Raw genomic sequence first — 17,295 nt, 5'->3', positions numbered from 1 at the left:
TAGCCTCTGCCAAACCTCTGGAGACTGTGGACACTGTACCTTACTTTGGTCCAGTATATACAGAGCCACTTTCTTACAAGGGACCCACAGGCCAACCGACTAGGGATCGCGAAGGGACCTCAAGCTGAATCACGAAATACCAGCCCACGGAACACTCGTGGAGTGTAGGCCAGAAATCTTCAGTGCAATTGCTGCTCGGGGTCAGGACTACACATAGCCCAAAGTACAGCCTCAGGGATCGCCAAAAAGCATATGCTGCTGCAAAAGTAAACAGAGCACAGGGGTTCGTGTTGCACGGTCCCCACAAGGGATACTGGTCTCAGAATTGCTGAGAGGGAAGACCGACTTCAGGGACGCTCGGGAACCCACCTCCTGTGTTGCAGAAATCTTCGGAGTACTCAGGAGCTCAGGAGATGCAAACCGGTCAGATGTGTTAAGGTGCCTGCTTCAGCAGGGGAGTAACTCCTTTACTCCAAGGGAGATTCTCCAGTCATCCAGCGTAGTGTAGATCGTCGAAGTACTTGGTTTCTGCTTGCAAAGTTTAGTCCAGGTAAAATCTAAAGTCCTGTAGTCAGGGTTCCTACTTTATACCCAAGGTAGGGTTTGGACAAACTCTGGTGACCCACCTATGGGAGGGTCAGGACAGAGGGGTGGTTACACCCATGTCCTTTGTCCAGTTTCGCGCCAGAGCAGGAGCAAGTGGCTCCTGCAACCGGTTTGAACTGGACTATGCACAGAGACACCAAATGTGCCCCCAATGCAGAGTTTCAGGCACTCTCAGAGTGCACCCACCCAGCCCCAATTCACTAAATCGTCTGGGAGGTGGTCATACCTCCCTGTGACAGAACATCTATTGTCAAGCCTTCCCCTGCTCGAGTTCAGCTCAGCAGCAGAAGGGCAGTTGTGTGTCTGTGGCTGGCAGCATCCATTTTGTGATGCCCAGGTCGAGAAAGCTGGTACTTGGTAGACACAAGTAGTGGTTCCACAAGGGAGGAATCGTACCTCCCACACCAGTTACTGGTGTGGAGGTATGATTCCACCAAACACATGTTTCTAGGCAGCCGTTTGAAAGTTAGCATTTACCGTGAGCTTATAATCCACTTAAGTATATATGATTTAGCTGCGCCACAGACAACCCCGGGGAATAGATTCCGAAGGCTGCATAGGGACTCTGCTCATGCAGGGGCACCCTCTCACACAAACCCTAGCACCCTGCCTTCAGGATTGATAAGGCCTGCCATAGGGGTGACTAATAGGTTTATATGTGCAGGGATTAGAATAGATCTAGGTTACCTATATCTAAGTAAGGGGTGCATGCACTACCTTACACAGGATGCAGTAGCAGACCTGTGGTGTTAGTTTGAATGGTCTCTCAGGGGTGCGATAATACATGCTGCAACCCCTGGGAGGACTCTGGGGTACCTATGCCCTGGGTAAATGGTGTACCATATACTAGGGGCTGATAAGGGTATCCCAGTATCCAATCTGGAGAGTACCTAAAGTACATGTAATCAATTTAGAGGAGAAAGCAGCTTGACTGGGCTCCTGGATAGCAGGAACCCAGTCAGGCTAAGTCGAAAACAGTGATACATCAGCACAAAGTTGGGGTACCTATAAGAAGCAGATCCTACTCTCCTACACAGATTTTTTATTTTAAACATATTGTGACATCACATTTTTTTGTTAACAGTGACATCCAGGTTATATGCACATGAACATTAATTGCAGAAGGGTAGTAAAGTTTGTCACACAATCATTGAATGCCTTCCGGAAATCCTCTGTTGGATGATATCAATTGTCTCTGTTTCAACCCTGGAAATACTAATTTTCCAGTCTTGAGCACTCCTCACTCTTTCAGTCCAACTAGTTACAGTCAATGGGTTCTCAATCCAAAACTGCTCAGATCTGTAACCCTGGTGCCATCTTTTAAAGCAACCTTTTTTTCGAACCTTAATCAATGCGTGTAAAAGGTGACTTCTTCCTGCTGCATGTCCTGATATGGGAGTCTCAATAGTCAGACTTGCCATTGTAATTATGTTTCATCTTGACCACTGAAGTGCATCTAAATTGCCTAGCAAAAACTCTATCAAAACCCCAAAATACCCAAAACTTTGCTATGTGACTGATCCGTGAGCTTCAGAACTCCAATGACATTACAGACGCAAGCAAGATTTTCTGTAACGGGTACCCGTCAAGGACTGAGCCGATGGCAAAGCCCGACGAAGATTCCAAAGAATTCATGCCTACCAGCTGATCAAATAACTAAGGCTTCACTTTCTGGCCCTGAAACCTACATATCTAAGGCTCTAACAACCCCACCTCCCCTCGGATAAGAACCTCCTACAATGAATTCAGACGTGCTTTGAATGTGCACCTTTTCCTATAGGCCTATAGATACTAATAATGGCTTTTGACATTCTCCAATTGGCCTATCTAGAACTAAACTAATTACTTCATGTAACATCCTCCCTTCCACTTCAAGTGCTCAAATGTAGTATCAAATGCAGTCTCACAGCAGTGCAGGCAACCTATAAATGTTTACAATAAAATAAAACAGTACGTTACCTCATGTGCCCGCTGCTGTTCCAGAAGGCTTTGATAGTTTCCAGAGATTTCCACAGCCAGTTTCTGCTCAGTCTGAACCAGCAGCTCCATCCAGGCTTCACATTTCTCCAGAAATGTCTGGTGCTGCAGCAGAAAAGCCTGGAGCTTGCTGGAAGAAAAATTACAAAATGTTACAAAAATAAATATCTTTCTGTTTCAGAATGCTTATGAATGTCTATAAATGAACACTACCTGGGAAAAAACAGACTGAAAGACACAGGTTATAATATCTTTGCAATTACAAGTCTGTAACATTGAAGGATTCCAAAGATATAAATATGTTCAATTAACAGCAGGTTAAGAGCAATGCTGGTAGAACAGGATAGCCTCTTTTTAAATTGAGGATACAAGACAACGCAGTTGTCTGGTTCTAAAAGATCTACTGTGGGATTATCAAGACCTTACAGGGGATTAGAGCCCGCCAATGGCTTACTATTGGTTGGCTTTATTGTCACTCTCTTTTGCCTGCTTATTTGATGGCCTTCATTGTCTCAGCTTGTCAATCTTGTGTCTGTCCCTCCCCTGCAGAATAGGCCCTTTCACATCTCTCTGACTGGCTTGCTTCTATCCATCCACTGCTCACTTTTAGGGGTGTTTTTTCATTTCGCTTAACCACTTCATGAGAGTCCATGTGTAAGGAAATGCCTCTTTGTGAATGGTCTCCGCCAGGTTTGTGGACTGATGCTGCTGCTGTTCCAACTCTGAGAGTGTACTCAGGCCTGCTAACCAGATCTCAGTTTCCCAATTGGAAATGGCTAACTTACCTGTAAGTCCCTAGTATATGGTAACCAGGGTGTGTAAGTTAGAGGGGTACCTCTGGGATTGCAGCACAGGTTGTGCCACTCTGGAGGTACCCCAAAGTAAAATAAATCTCCCAGTCCACCACTTCAGGCTGGTAGAGCTGTCGTGTACAGCTGGCTCTTCTTTGCCACTGACAGCAGTAGCAAAGCCTGCACTTCCCCTGTTCATCTGTGTAAGTCACCCCTCTGGCAGGCCTACCAAATCCTAAGGCAGGGTGTAACATATGACACCGGCAGGACATCTACTTTACAGATTCTGACACTGAAAATGCGAAACTGCCATTTTGGTTGAGGAAAGTCTTGGTTGCACAATAGGTGAGAGCAGGATTACATGATGAGCCCCTCAGCCATGCTAACTCCTGGACGGTGCGACCAATGTCGGCACTCCAAGATATTAAAAAACTCATTACATTAAGTTTGACTTGAATCTCGGGTTGAAATTAATGTAACTTGTTGCCATGTGCAGCTTTTACAAAGCTGCCACTTTGTTGCCTTTAAAACTTCTGTACCTTCCCGAGCACATATGGAACCTGTTCCACAAGACAGCTTGCTGTCCTCCTGGGGAGACATGCCGACTCTCTGGAAGGGAAACACTGAGAGATTACAGGCCAGGGAGGTGCTACCTCCCTCCTAGAGGAAGCCACATGAGTTTTGGCCACAAAAGGAAGGATCCAAAGGAAAAGCCACCTTTGAAGGGAAAATGGGTCAGACTAGGGTGGAGGGCTGTCCCGTTACTTAGGCAGACAGACTGGCATAGGAAGCAGAGAGAGGAAATCAGCTGTCAAACCGGTTTTCCAAGGGGCGTGTAGACCTGAAGTAGCCACACCCCAGGGGTGGGCTAGTGAGTGCCACACCCATGAAAAAGGGGTCTACCATCTAGACAGCTCATTGTCTACCAAGCACATACTGCAATGGGGCATTTTCTGAACATAAAGAGGGCAACTCGACCTCAGATCTCAACTGACCAGGAAGACTAAAGAAGGACTGCCCTGCTGCACTGATGGGCCAGCAAAGAGTCAGTTTGTGGTGTTTTCACTGTGTTACTGTGAGTGTAAAAGGTAAGGTAAGAGGTACAAATACTTAGCACATTGCCTTTGATAAGCCTGACTGCTCGTGCTAAGCTACCAAGGGGGTGAGCAGGGGTTATCTAAAGAATGTATCCTCCTTACCCTGACTAGAAGCAAGGGTCCCTATTTGGACAGTGGAACCTACCTCTGCCAACTAGAGACCCCCAGTTCTAACAATAAAGAAATAAGATTTGTTGGCATGGATCACTCGAAGCTTATCCGGAAACAGGAAGCAATATTGGAGGCCAATTGCCCTGAGTTTTTGAATGACCTCCGGGTAGTAACAGCGCCTTTGCCGCACATCTCGGGTGTAAACGGGAAAAATGAGAACCTTAGCATCCCCGCAGTGTAGTACTTACCTGGCTGGTGCCTCCCACAAAACCGCGTCTCTATCTCTGAAATTCAGGATCTGGGCAAACATAGGCCTTTGAGATGCCCCAGGGAGGTTTTGGTGTCAAAGTACGGTGAGCCCGCTCTAACGTGAACTAGGAGGAGAGACAATCAGCTGGATCCAGGATTTAATCCATGTTTCTAGGAAATCTGCAACTTGCTGGGGTTCGATCCCCCAGAGGATTCCAATCTCACACACAATATTGCGTTGAGAGAGGTTTTCGCCCTCTTCTGAATGACTTTGCAGTTCTGATGTGTGGGTGAGAAGGCTGTTGACGGAACAGTAACCTTGTCTTCAACTCGAGAGATTCATGCTTCTGCCTTCGTGAACCATACCATAGTATTTATGAGGTCCTGGCGAAGCAATGCCAAGTTTGTGTGCACGTCACCAATTTTGTTTTCAACAGCTGCTTGGGATGTTTGTATACGCTTGGAGAATTGTGGCTAGGAGGGTGGTAGGGAGGTTACCGCTCGCCCCCTCCCCTGCGTTTCCTTATTGACTGCATGCTGACCCGGTATTGTACTGTTGAAGGAATATAAATCCAATAATATAATGTTGGCCTGATGTATCCAATATATTGTCATGCTGCATCAAGAAAAGCCCTTGTAAAAACACTCAAATCATGCATACATTAAGAATCGTGCCCTGACTGAACAAACTCCATGTTGGTTTCATCTCCCTGTCTCACTTGCATTAGATAGGAAACCACGTTACCTGCTTCTTTGTAAAAAGCTTGAGAGGTCGGTCTGGGCTATGAACGGACCATTGGTCTCTAACTTAGGAAACTCAAGGTCACATCTGCCTTTCTTGTAGGATGAGCACATTCTTGCAGGCGCCGTGCCTGTACTCCCATGCCCCAGAACGAAAGGGAGGCACCTTCACTGACCTACCCTCCCGGAATAGTTTGAGCTGAGTTTCGAATCAATCAATTGTGCCTTATATGGGTTTTCCTGTTGAGTTCAGGGGAAACGATACTATGCCATGTACAGGGTTTTCATGAGGTATGCTGAAAGTATATATGCACTGTTTTAAATGTGATCCAGCAGTCTCCTCTGCGCACCTTTGAGGGTGAGGACGAGAGAGATGCTCCCCTATATAGGGTGCTTTTGCAAAATAAACGATTGAGCCTTCTCCATTGCCGACTGACTTATTATTGGTAAATAGGGTATATGGGCTATTGGTAAGTATAGCTCTGCGATATATATATTTTTAGTACTTCACGGTTCTGCAAGGTTGCTGGTCTCGCCGATCTGTCCTTCCCCATGATGATGATAGGGCTGCGGTCCGGTTAGAGTCTATGTTTGTGGAAGAAATTATCCGTCTGCTTCTGGAATGCAGCAGCCAAGGGTGCTGTCTAGGCACTGGGAGCAGAACTTTCCCTGCAAGTTGGCCGGGCAGCCAACTCTCTGTCAACCACAGGCTGTCAGGAGCAGCCTGAGTCCATCTGCATCCCCATGCAGGGTAAATGCAAGTCTTATAGGCATAGGACACTGTAACCTCCACACCAGCCGCACCACATCTAGTGGTTTAGGAGTCCTCCTTGGTCAGCAACAGAGCGGGGTTTTCTGTAGCAGGGGGAAGCGACACCAGGACCCCGGGAGATAAAAGTGCAGAGAAAGGAACCACCACGGGCCAGGAATACAGATCAGCAGCTGCTCACCACAGCCTCTCAAATATATGCAGGAATGCGACAGCAAGGTGCCTCGGCACATCAGAGGAATCTGCATTTTCCAGTCGGCTCTGCTTGTTAGTCCTCTTGGAGTTTCAGACCTGAGGGTGTGATCCTAGGTAGCCGGCAGCGCACTCCACCCCACCGGCCCTGCAGAGGATGGTAGGCAGGCCCTCTCCTCTGCCAGGCTGTGCACAGCCACGGGGTCCAGAGCTGCAGCGCCTCCGTAGCTACACAAGTTGTATGGTCGTGCAGGGACCACCCGACCCCTGGCCAACTTTACCAGTCCAGCAAAGGTCTTGGGGAGGTGCCACTTACAAACACAGCACAATTATCAGGGGAAATGGGGGAAGGCCCCAAGAAGAGTTCAGCCTTGCCTCCCACCAGCAAGGTCTTGGACTGGCGGGCAGACGTCCCTGCATCAAGCCCCTCACCTTACCTCCACACATCACTGCTCTCACCACAATCCGCTCTGCCAGCCAGAACCCAGGTGCACTTCCTCTCCACCATGCGTTCCGCACGCTGGTGGTCTCGTCGCCATGGCCTACAGAGACCCGTGGCATCACACTGCATGTGGAGGTTCTGAAGAAGGCTTTACGCCCTGGGACACCTTGGCTGCTGAGCTCCACCTCAGAGGCTAGCAGGGCCTTGGGGTGCAAGCTTGATGGCAAGCCTGGAGGCAAATGGCCGTTGGAAAGAAGGGGATCAAAGCGGAACTTTACTAAACAGCGGCCATCCTGGTGGCTCTTCAAGCCATGCCCATCAGAAACTAACTTAAGTTTGACTGTTTGCGTTTCAGAGTCTCCCTCAATGGCCCCTCACCTGAACGCTCCTCAACCGGTCTTTGGACTTTGACGGGGGCTGATGGCGCTGCAGTGCCTCAGATAATCACTCAGCCAAAAGTTTCATTCAAAGCTTTCTTAATTCCCTCGGCTGAAGAAGAAAGGAACAGGAACCACACTCCTCTGAGTCGTGGTGGTTTCCCAGGCACGACAAACAGATGCTATGACCACAGGGTTTAAACCCTGGAGGCACCGCAAAAAGCACACTGTTTCTATCACAAAATGTGGAGATGGGCCGAGAAACAGTCCCATAACTGCTCTGGATACACGTTGCAAGCGTGAAAAAAAAAGGAACTGACGTCAGCACGTTGGCAAGGGGATTATATGGACTCCAGTCTTGCGCTTCGGGGAGGATTCTAAAGTAAAGAACCTGTGGCTAGATGTTTCTCAGATATAGTAAGATCAGATCATGCTGGCAGGAAACATTACTATGGCTCCCAGTAAGAGTATATAATTCTGGACTCTTGTCTAGTATATTCCACAATTATAAAAGGGGCAAAATATGCAATTCTGTTTTATCCCTACCAACCAGCCATGTCCCTTTTATCCACCAGTCATCCATCATTCCAGTGTAGAAGATTTGTGGAAGGTTCCTGGTTTTCCGGATTTCTCACTTAGGAATTCGCTTATCTCAGGCTCAAGGATTATTTACTCAACCTTTTGGATAATTTAAGGCTTGCCTCTTCTAGCATTTGCTTCTCCTCCGAACTGGCAAACAACCTAACCTTCTCTTTCCTCCAATTAGTCATCCTACATTCTAAGACTCCTGGGATAAAGTTGTCTCCTCATCTTGTCCATCATAGCCTAAAACCAGCTTCTGCGCACATCATCCAGAGGGCCACTGGGACTTCAGAGGGAACTCCTGCTACCAAAATTTCACCAACCTTCACGTCAAGTCCATTATATAAGAACATTGTCAGGGGACACCCACTTGCTCACCCTCCCCTTAGTCCTTTCAGCTGACTTCACTACTGCTTGCAATGATTAACAAAACCCCATTCAGATGAATAAACTTAGGGACACAGCAGTATAGATTTCTTTGTAACCAGACTAAGCAAGACTTTCCTGCAGATAAGGTGGAGCCCACCATCGACCCAGTGTTGTACGCAATGCTTAGTTTTCAGGCACATAGTGAGAAGAGGTAATGTTCGACTGTTGCAGCTGCTGAAAACCTTTGCTAATGATCATTGTGTGGTTTAACTGTTGTAGGAAGCTCGCTCTGTATATACTATACCAAAATGAGGTATAGTGGGCACAGAGTCCAGTGGAACCCCAAAGGTAAGCCAAGGTAAAAGTAGATAGCACCTGACTCTCTACTTGTGGTACTGTGGGCGCACAGTAAGGCTTTATCATAGGATAGTGGTAAGCATTAGTTGTACACACTCAATCACCAAATTATGTCACAAACTCAAAGACTGACCTCTGACCAATTTTGTTTGTATAAAAATATTATGAAGTCATTTTATTTCTGGAACCAAGCCAAGCCTGGCACAGGTAAGTGAAACATGTGCTTTGCAAAGTACTATGCAGTGTTTACAATTGAACATAAGTTCAAATGCAGTTGTTTGAAATACAGGTAAGTCAAGGATTCGAAATTATTTTACAGATTAGTTTCAGTTATTTTTTAGATTACTTTTTAAGTTACTTTTGCTACCCAGTGTGATATGCATAGATATGACACTGGGACATTTCCTAGAGAAAAGGTAGGTAAAATCAATTTTGTACAGCTGTTTTTTTTCAGTATTTCATACAATTCAACTCCACACACTGCAATTGTCAGGGAAAAACAGTCAATGTATTCCTATGGAGAGAAATTAAGTTATCAGCTAAATGGTATTTACTCGGTCTTTGGGGTTAATTTTTGGGGTTTGTACACGAGTTCCCCCAGGATGAAGGATGCACTCTCAAAACACCCTCAGCGGCAATAGGGCCGGGTGCAGGGTGCTGAGGTCCAATGTTATCTAATGGGGGATAGGGGGCCTCCGGTTGGTGACTGCTTATGAGCAGGCCACTGGGTTTTGGGAGCAAAAGCTCATGGTGTTGGGTTCAGGGCAGGGGGGGATCCTGTTTAGCACACAAAGTGCACCCGCAGCGGCACAGGGGCGGCTGGGTGCAGGGTGCTGGTTTGGGGTCGAGTGCCCTGTTGATTTCAATGGGGATTCTCCGTTTTAACAAAGACTGCAGGCTCGGGGATGAAGATCTTCTGAAGGTGAGTTGGGATGTCTAAGGATGCTGGAACATCGTTGGTTGGGCCACCCAAGGCCGTGGGACTTTGGGTGTTTTAGGCATCGGGTTTTCCTTAACAGCTCCGGTCATGGTCAGGGGGACCCTCCAGAAAAAGGCTGCAGGCATCGCTGGGAGATTCGAGGCAGGTCAGGGATCACCAGATCTCAGGATCACCTGGGAGACCTCCTCGTGGTGTTGGGCCACTCGAACTCGGACAGTGGGCGTCAGTGGCAGAGTGGTGCAGACGCGCAGATTTGGCGGGAGCCAGAGTCTGTGGGTGAAGAAATCCGGTGTTCACGGGAGACAAAGTCATTTTTGTGGAAGGCAGGGCAGGTCCTCATGGTTCTTGAGGTTACTGGCTGCAGGACACACCAGAGTTTCGCCTCTGTAGGTTTGAGGTTAGGACAAGCCGGTAAGGCTGGGGCCAAGTCAGTGGGCGTCCTCCTCTTCTTAGCTTCAGCATGGCTGTTTAGTCCTTATTCTTCTTTTTTTCTAGATCACTTCTTGTCTGAGGAGGCATGGTTCAGGGGTGCTCCTAAATCTTAAACGTAGGTGCGTTACAGGTAAGTAAAAGGTTGGGACCAACGTGTCCCTCCCTTGGGGTGGGTACGCCCCCTATTATACCACCCTCGAGTGGGAGGGGGGAATATGCCTCACTCTGGTTGGCTGGGTCTCCCATCTGCAAGATGGTGGGGACTGAGAGTTGTGTTTCACATCGCCTCCCCCACCTGAGGGGTGGGTTTGGCAATGGTGGGCACATCTCCCTTCCTCACTTGGTTTTCCTGCCGATTCGATTGCCAAAAGTGGGGGTCAGAACCAGTGGGGGCCACTTGCTGGAAGCAGCAAAAGACCTGGAGAAGATCACAAAGGCAGAAAGCTTTTGAGGCTTCCCCTTCGTGGACCCTGCCCATCCTGGCGAGGAGGCTTGGCACCGCCTCCCTGGATGTGCGTTGTTTAAGACCCCGGAGAGCAGCAGGGTCTTGACCCAGGAGTCCAGAAACAAGTCTGGTGGTGGAAGCTGGTGAACAGCCACTCAGCCTGGACACTAGTGTTAGGTCGTTTTTAAGGGGGTATCTCTAAGATGCCCTCTGTGTGCATTTTTTATTAAATCCCACACTGGCTGTAGTGTGGTTTAATGTGCTGAGATGTTTAATACCAACCTTTCCAGTTTTCAGTAAAGCAATTATGGTACTGAGGTGTTTGTAAGACAGCCTCCGAGCACCATATACTCTTAATGGTATTACTGCACTTACAATGTCTAAGAATTGGCTTAGAAACCTTAGGAGTACAGGGCAGTGGGTTGTAGGCATGGCAACAAGGATGTGTGCAATGTCGACTCTTCCCTTCTGCACCAAAACACACAGCATGCAAAGGTAGTGTGTATGTGTAAAGGTATAGGGTCTCTAAGGGTTGCACAATAAGTGCTGCAGCCCTTAGAGGCCTTCCCTGGCCACTGTGCCCTTGGTACCTGTGGTATCATTTACAGACGACTGCCCTGGGGCCAAAGATTGGCATTTGGGTTTTGTTTTCAATGCAATTTTAGGGAAAGAACATAGGGCCTGGGTACCTGTTTGGCAGGAGCCCAGTGCACACTCAGTAAAAGTACATCAGCAGTTTAGCAAAAAGTGGGGGCCACCATTCAAAAGGAAGACACTTTCTTACAAATGTCACCTATTGTTTTGTTTTTGCCTATTGTAGGCTTATCCAAACCCTTCAATACCACCTGTATGTTACCATTGGATGGCTTGACTGTCACATTTTCTTGTTCAATAGATTGCCTTCCTCTTTTTGTGTTTGTCTCTTCCCTTGTGTATGTACTCTTATAGGAAAACACCCCTTTTTGATATGGGTAACTCTACTTTTAACCTGGCATTTGATGCAATTTTTACTGATGTGCACTGGATTCTTGCAAATCAGGCCCCAGTGCTAGTACTCTTTCCCTAAAACAAGGTAACTGTACAATTGTTCCCAAACGGGCAAGTTCTTCAGCATCCCTGTAAGTCCCTAGTAAATGATACTGTTGTGTGGCGTTATAGGCTCCAAGTGAATTTTCCCGATTCATGCCCTAATTCACATTGCCCTAATATAGGCATATAAATCAAGCCCTTATTTAGACATAGCCCATGCAGGCCAAATACAGGCATGGCTACTTCCACCAGTACCAAACGTCACAACGATTTCTTGAAAAAACGGACATTCCCTTGCTTGAATATTGATTTGTCCAATAACTTATGCACTTTGCAAAGAACGACTATTCCCTAGGGGTTCTTTCCTGATGTTATTATGCCCAACTTTACATCAAACTATGGTATTCCTAGACACCTTCAAGGTATAAATATACCTTCACTTGCTCTAGCAAGACATGGTGGTTCGGAGCAATTTGACTATCTACTTGCCCGCCGCAGCTCGCTACAGCAAGTGGCGAAGGAAGCCGACCCTCCAGCTGACGCACTGATCGAGAGACTGCCTTTCTCTCGCAGAGAATCCAGCTCCAGTGTTTCCAAGCTCCCCTTGTGGGGTGTTGGGAAATCGAGTCCCGAGACAGAGATACCAAACTTCCTTCATTCTAACTAAGGTATGGAGCTGATTAGAACCTAGAGAAATCTTGGATAGATTCTTGGCAAAGAAAAGTAAAAACCTATGCTACACAATACTTGCTTCTTCCCGCGTACTAGACTTAGGTTAGGTACATTGGGGTAGGCGTATTTTAGAAGCATCAGTTGAGTATTTTTAGTCATTGTTATTTATGTATGTATTTTTATATGGTTTAGGAACCATACAATGCTCTTACAGTATTATTTTATAATATTGTTCTTGCTGTACGCAATCTACTTTTCAGTCTGCATTACTATTGTAGCAGTTCACTTTTCTTGTATGTGAAAGAAGACTGTTCAATAAACCTTTTTTTTAAAACGCCTGTCTCTCTATTTCTCTGCAACTCTGTAGAAACGAAGCATGCACAAGTGAGTGAGTGAAATACTTATCTATTGTTTCCGCGACTCTAGAGATACATTTCTTATTCTTGGGAAACAAAGTTGTCATGTTTATGCGGTTGTCAGAAACTAATCCCTTCTTGTGAATTCGAGAAAGTTTCTAGTGACCTCTGAGCTAGCTGGCACTCACTATTAAGTTTAATATACTTGATAGAGACCTAGTCGACATCAGTCCTACGTCTAATCTGTAGGATATATTATTCCAATGCGCAGAGCCTATTGGGAATATAGGAACTAAACTACAATACGGCCTGGTACATAGGGAATGAGTAATAACGATGGTCCCTAAGGGCTGCAGCATGTATTGTGCCCTCTAGGGGGCCCACCACTATGTCTAGTGAAGGAAGGCCATGAGAGGCCTCTCAAAGAGCCCAAGGGGGAAATTGTGTGCTATGTGCTAGGCCTATGTTCAAGGATGGCGGAGTACATGGTTAAAGCAACCAAAGACCTCGAGGCATGCCAAGAGCACCAGCAGCTCAGGTATGACCAAATGACTGCACTGGTGGAGTTCCAATCAGGGCAGAAGGTATGGGTAATGGAGCCTGTGGCACCTACGGATCTCCAGGAGAAATGGAGGGGTCCCTACTGTAGGGAGCTGGCTCTTTATTTGGTATACCAAAAAGAGGCATACTGTGCAAAGCGTCCAGGTATTCCCTTATAAGTGGACGGGGGCTTGCTCTAGCAATCCCAAGGTACTCTTTTAAGGGGGCACACACAATCAATAAATGATGAACACAACTCAATAAGGAGATCCACGCCAATTCATAAAAATAACTCAAATTTTTATATTACTTTTGGCACCAACATCTTGAAAATCAGGTACATATGTTTCCAGTTATGCATTTTTACTGATTTTAAAAGTCAACTCAGTGCAATTTATGAAGCGGTAATGTTATCCTACGGAGGAAAGACATACACTGCATTCAGGTACTTCACAGCAGCCTATAGGACCAGTCTCCTGGACTCAAGGTAAGTATAGGGCAAGGTCCAAGGGAGGAACAACAGACCACCTCAGGAGCATCAGGGAGGTGGGGTGCAGAGGTGCTTTTCTGCGTTGGGTGCCCGATGTTATCCTACGGGGTAAAACATGTACTACATCTGGGCCCTTCACAGCGACTTACGGGACCAAACTGCTGGATTTACTGTAAGTATGGGAAAAGGTCCAAGGCAGCACCAACAGGTCATCTCAAGAAGCATTGGAGTGACCAGGTACAGGGGTGCTTTTCAGCCGAGTGCCCAATGTAATCCTATGGGGATCAGTCTGTTCAAAAAGAGGCTTCAGGCTTTGACTGGGATACCAGTCAGGATGAACCAACAGGAGGCTCAGGTCTCATGATGCTCGGGGACTAGGAAGTACCTTAGTTTGACTCTCGGGGACTTGGAAGTACCTTAGATCGACTTCCACTCGGCCCAGGGGCAATGGGTGCAGAGGTTGCTTGAGGCGTCGGGTTTTTCACAGCTGAGTCACCTGCGGTCAGGGGGCTGCAACAAGAGGCTACAGCCGGCATTGAGGAGTCCACTCCTATCAAACCCAAGGTAGCGTTCTTCTCTGGAGGGCTGGTGAACCACGCTGGCACTGTTGGCCCACTTTAACTCAGGCTTGGAGCGACAAGTGTAGTGGTGCTGGTCGGTGTCTGGTTTATGTGGTCCAGAGTCCTCACACTTCTTTCTTTGGGTTGTATTATGTAACAACGCGTGTTATTACAACGCGTGCTGTTACATCGCAGTCGTTACAACGACTGCATGTTACCACTCTATGCCTTTGCAACGCAAGACTTTACATCGACTTGCGCTAGGTGGCGTGCTAACATTAAAAAAGTGTAATTTACTATTCCAACTCCAGTCCACTTATCAGTAGGGAAGGTGTTGGGATCGTAAACTACACTATTTTTAATGTTAGCACGCCATCTAGCACAAGTCAATGTAAAGACTTGCGTTGTAATGGCAAATCGTGGTAACATCGCAGTCGTTGTAACAGCATCGCAGTGTATTTTCCGGGTTGTTAATGATGTTTCCCCTTTCTTTGGTACCTACAGGGTGCAGAGAAGCAGCTACGCTCTTCCACTGGAGTTCCTAAGTCTTGGCAGAAGTGCTGTTCCTCTTAGGCTTTTGGAGGCACAGCAGCTTAAAGGGTGAGTCAACTCTAACGATAGCTAAGAGGCCGGCAGGGTTGACATGAAGTCAGTTGCTCCTTCCAAAACTTGCTTTTTGCGGCTTTTCAGGCGTTCTTCTTCTTTTAGGTCGACAGGATCGAACTTCCTGGTGCCCGGGGCCCCCAAAATACCAGATTTAGAGGTGTTAGGGGGTGTAGGGAGCCATTAAATCCCCACTCTAACTTGTTTCTCCTCTCCCATTCACTTCTAGTTCCTCACCTCACCCCCTGCTTGTGGCTTCCCCTCTCCCTACCTCTCCTCGTTGTTTCCTCCCTATTTTCCCCTATTAGTTTTTTCCCTCTCTCCCACCTCGCATCCACTGCTGGTTGCTCTACCCTCTCCTTTGCGACAACTTCTTTTTTAAATGTTATTTTACTTTCTTTTTTCTTGAAGGCACTGGAAGCTGCCAGTTGCTATTGAGACCTCCACAATTAGGAAAGCACGTCTGAACTAACCAATTTTAATTTTTTTCATTTGCCTATTAAAGTTGTGTGCTTTTTTAAATCATATTTTGTTTTTTTAGATACTGCCCTGTATTAGCAAAGATCAGAGGCAAAGAGTCAATAAGATAAGACTTATTGGCCTTGCCAATGCTTATTTTCTCAATAGTCTTTACTTTCCCAAGTAGCCAAAGCATCATAGATGCCTTTGATGATTTATTATTACTAAACAGAAGTGCTTTGTAGATGCAATCAACTCTCCCTGATAGAGTGGTTATATTGAGGGTGAGGGACTAATGATGTGACTGTGTGGCATACTGGGATATATAGTGAACTTAACAGCATGGTGAAACTTCCCCTCATTTTTGTGCAACAGCAACTGCTAACCAGCTGGAGTGCTCTCTGCTTGCAGTGTCCGTAACACATTCAGAGGCTGTAATGAAAGGCCTCCTTTTGTATGGTCATTCCCAAAGTTTTGGACTGATGCTGCAGCTTTTTCAACTCTGAGAGTGCCTGCTAACCAGACCTTAGTGTCCGTGCTCTGACCTTAAAAGAGTGTATTTTAAACTAGCTAGCACCCAACTGGCATAATCTGTAAGTCCCTAGTATATAGTAACAAGAGTACCTAAGACCTGTAAGTTAGAGAGTCACCTTGGGGATTGCAGCACTGGTTGTGCCACATGGATATGACAAAGGGAAAACATGGCTCCTAGTCTGCCATTGCAGACTGGAAGGACAGTTTTAAACAGCTAACTCGACTCTGCCATTTAAAGCAATGATAACACGAAGTCCTTACATTTTAATGTATGTAAGTCACCCCTAAAGTAAGCGTATTGAGTTAATAAAAAATGAAACATGGATTTTTACATATTTCAGCAGTAAAAGTCTGCAATTGCGTTTTTACTCTGGAAACGGCTAGCAGCAGTACTGGCGAGTGCAGAGCTACAAGCCCCCACCTCAGCCTTGCTAACCTCTGACTGGGACTACTAAAGTTGATACTGTAAGGTACAGTAAGGTATCAAACAACTTATTACATAATACACAAAATAGAGACCTCTGGATAGCTATATGGCACACTATCTATGAAATTGTCATCAGAATGGAGGGAATCTGGTAGCCCAATCGCTAGTGACCATGACCTCCCCTGAGGGCATCTGGAAATAAACATGCACCTCTGGCACCAAGAACTCAGATCTCGTGGGACTGGAGAAGAGGGACGAAGAAGAACTGCCCTTTTGCACCAATAACCCAACGAAGAGAGGTTACACCGACCTGGACTGCACCTTCTGAACCCTGGTGGCTAGCAAAGAAGAAGGGACTAGGTCTGCTTTGTCCTGCCCTTGGAGAAGTCAACTCCCTAACTTAGCCAAAGCAAGATAAACTTGCTGACCTCCTGTTCTCAGCACAGGGCTACAGCAGCTGAAGAAGCCTGATGGTGCGAGCTGGCCTTTAGGATTCTTGAATCGCAGTTCCTCGCTGCTGTGCACCCAAGGGATCAAGATCCAATGCTAAACATTTCCCCCAAAGTCTCCTAGACCCAGAAGTGTTGTCATAATGCAGCTAGGTCACCCAGAAGGAAAGTTACTGCCATCAGAAGAAAACTACTAAACCAATGTACTGGGTGACTACGTTTGTCATGCACAAGAGGACTTGAATGGACATTGACCAGTGTGGCCAGGATCGCCTCACCATGCTTGTGGACTAAGGTGTAGCCCTACAAAAAAAAAACTTCAACCACACAGCATCTTCAGCATCCTTGAGTATTTTCAGCAGTATCCCTTGCATCAGGACCAATGGCAAGGAGCTACTGATGCTGGAACTGAACTGCAGTCTGTTTTCCTGGAGAGGTAACCGGCTCTGTGGACCTTGCTGGACACCTGACTGGGTCTCTGCTAGAGTTGGTTGCGGGTCTCTGCTAGAGTTGGTTGCCTAAAGTGACTATAAGTAACCACATTGAAACTTAACAAAATGTTTCTTCAAAAGGTTTCTAAGTGTCAAATTAGTTGAATTTGACAATGCCTGTTCTTGGTTAAGTAAAACGTTTTGATTTACCATGCATTGTAAATTCTGTATCTCCCAAAAACTCCAGTGGATTTTTTCCTGTTGGTGT

The 17,295-nt window shown here is 46.6% G+C and overlaps 1 protein-coding gene across 1 annotated transcript in view; it reads right to left on the bottom strand.

Moving 5' to 3' along the window:
* Positions 1-17,295, bottom strand: part of SYNE1 (spectrin repeat containing nuclear envelope protein 1) — a 2,319,318-nt gene that overhangs the window by 426,453 nt on the left and 1,875,570 nt on the right. Inside the window, exon 124 of the mRNA XM_086926873.1 lies at positions 2,566-2,713. Within this exon, the coding sequence (XP_086782999.1) occupies positions 2,566-2,713 (148 nt within the window). The remainder of the gene's footprint in view (positions 1-2,565; positions 2,714-17,295) is intronic.

The sequence above is a fragment of the Lissotriton vulgaris genome, chromosome 6 (assembly GCF_964263255.1).
Source record: "Lissotriton vulgaris chromosome 6, aLisVul1.2, whole genome shotgun sequence".
Lineage (NCBI taxonomy): Eukaryota > Metazoa > Chordata > Amphibia > Caudata > Salamandridae > Lissotriton > Lissotriton vulgaris.
The sequence above is the reverse complement of the archived record's forward strand: the minus strand, read 5'-3'. Positions and strand labels throughout refer to the sequence as shown.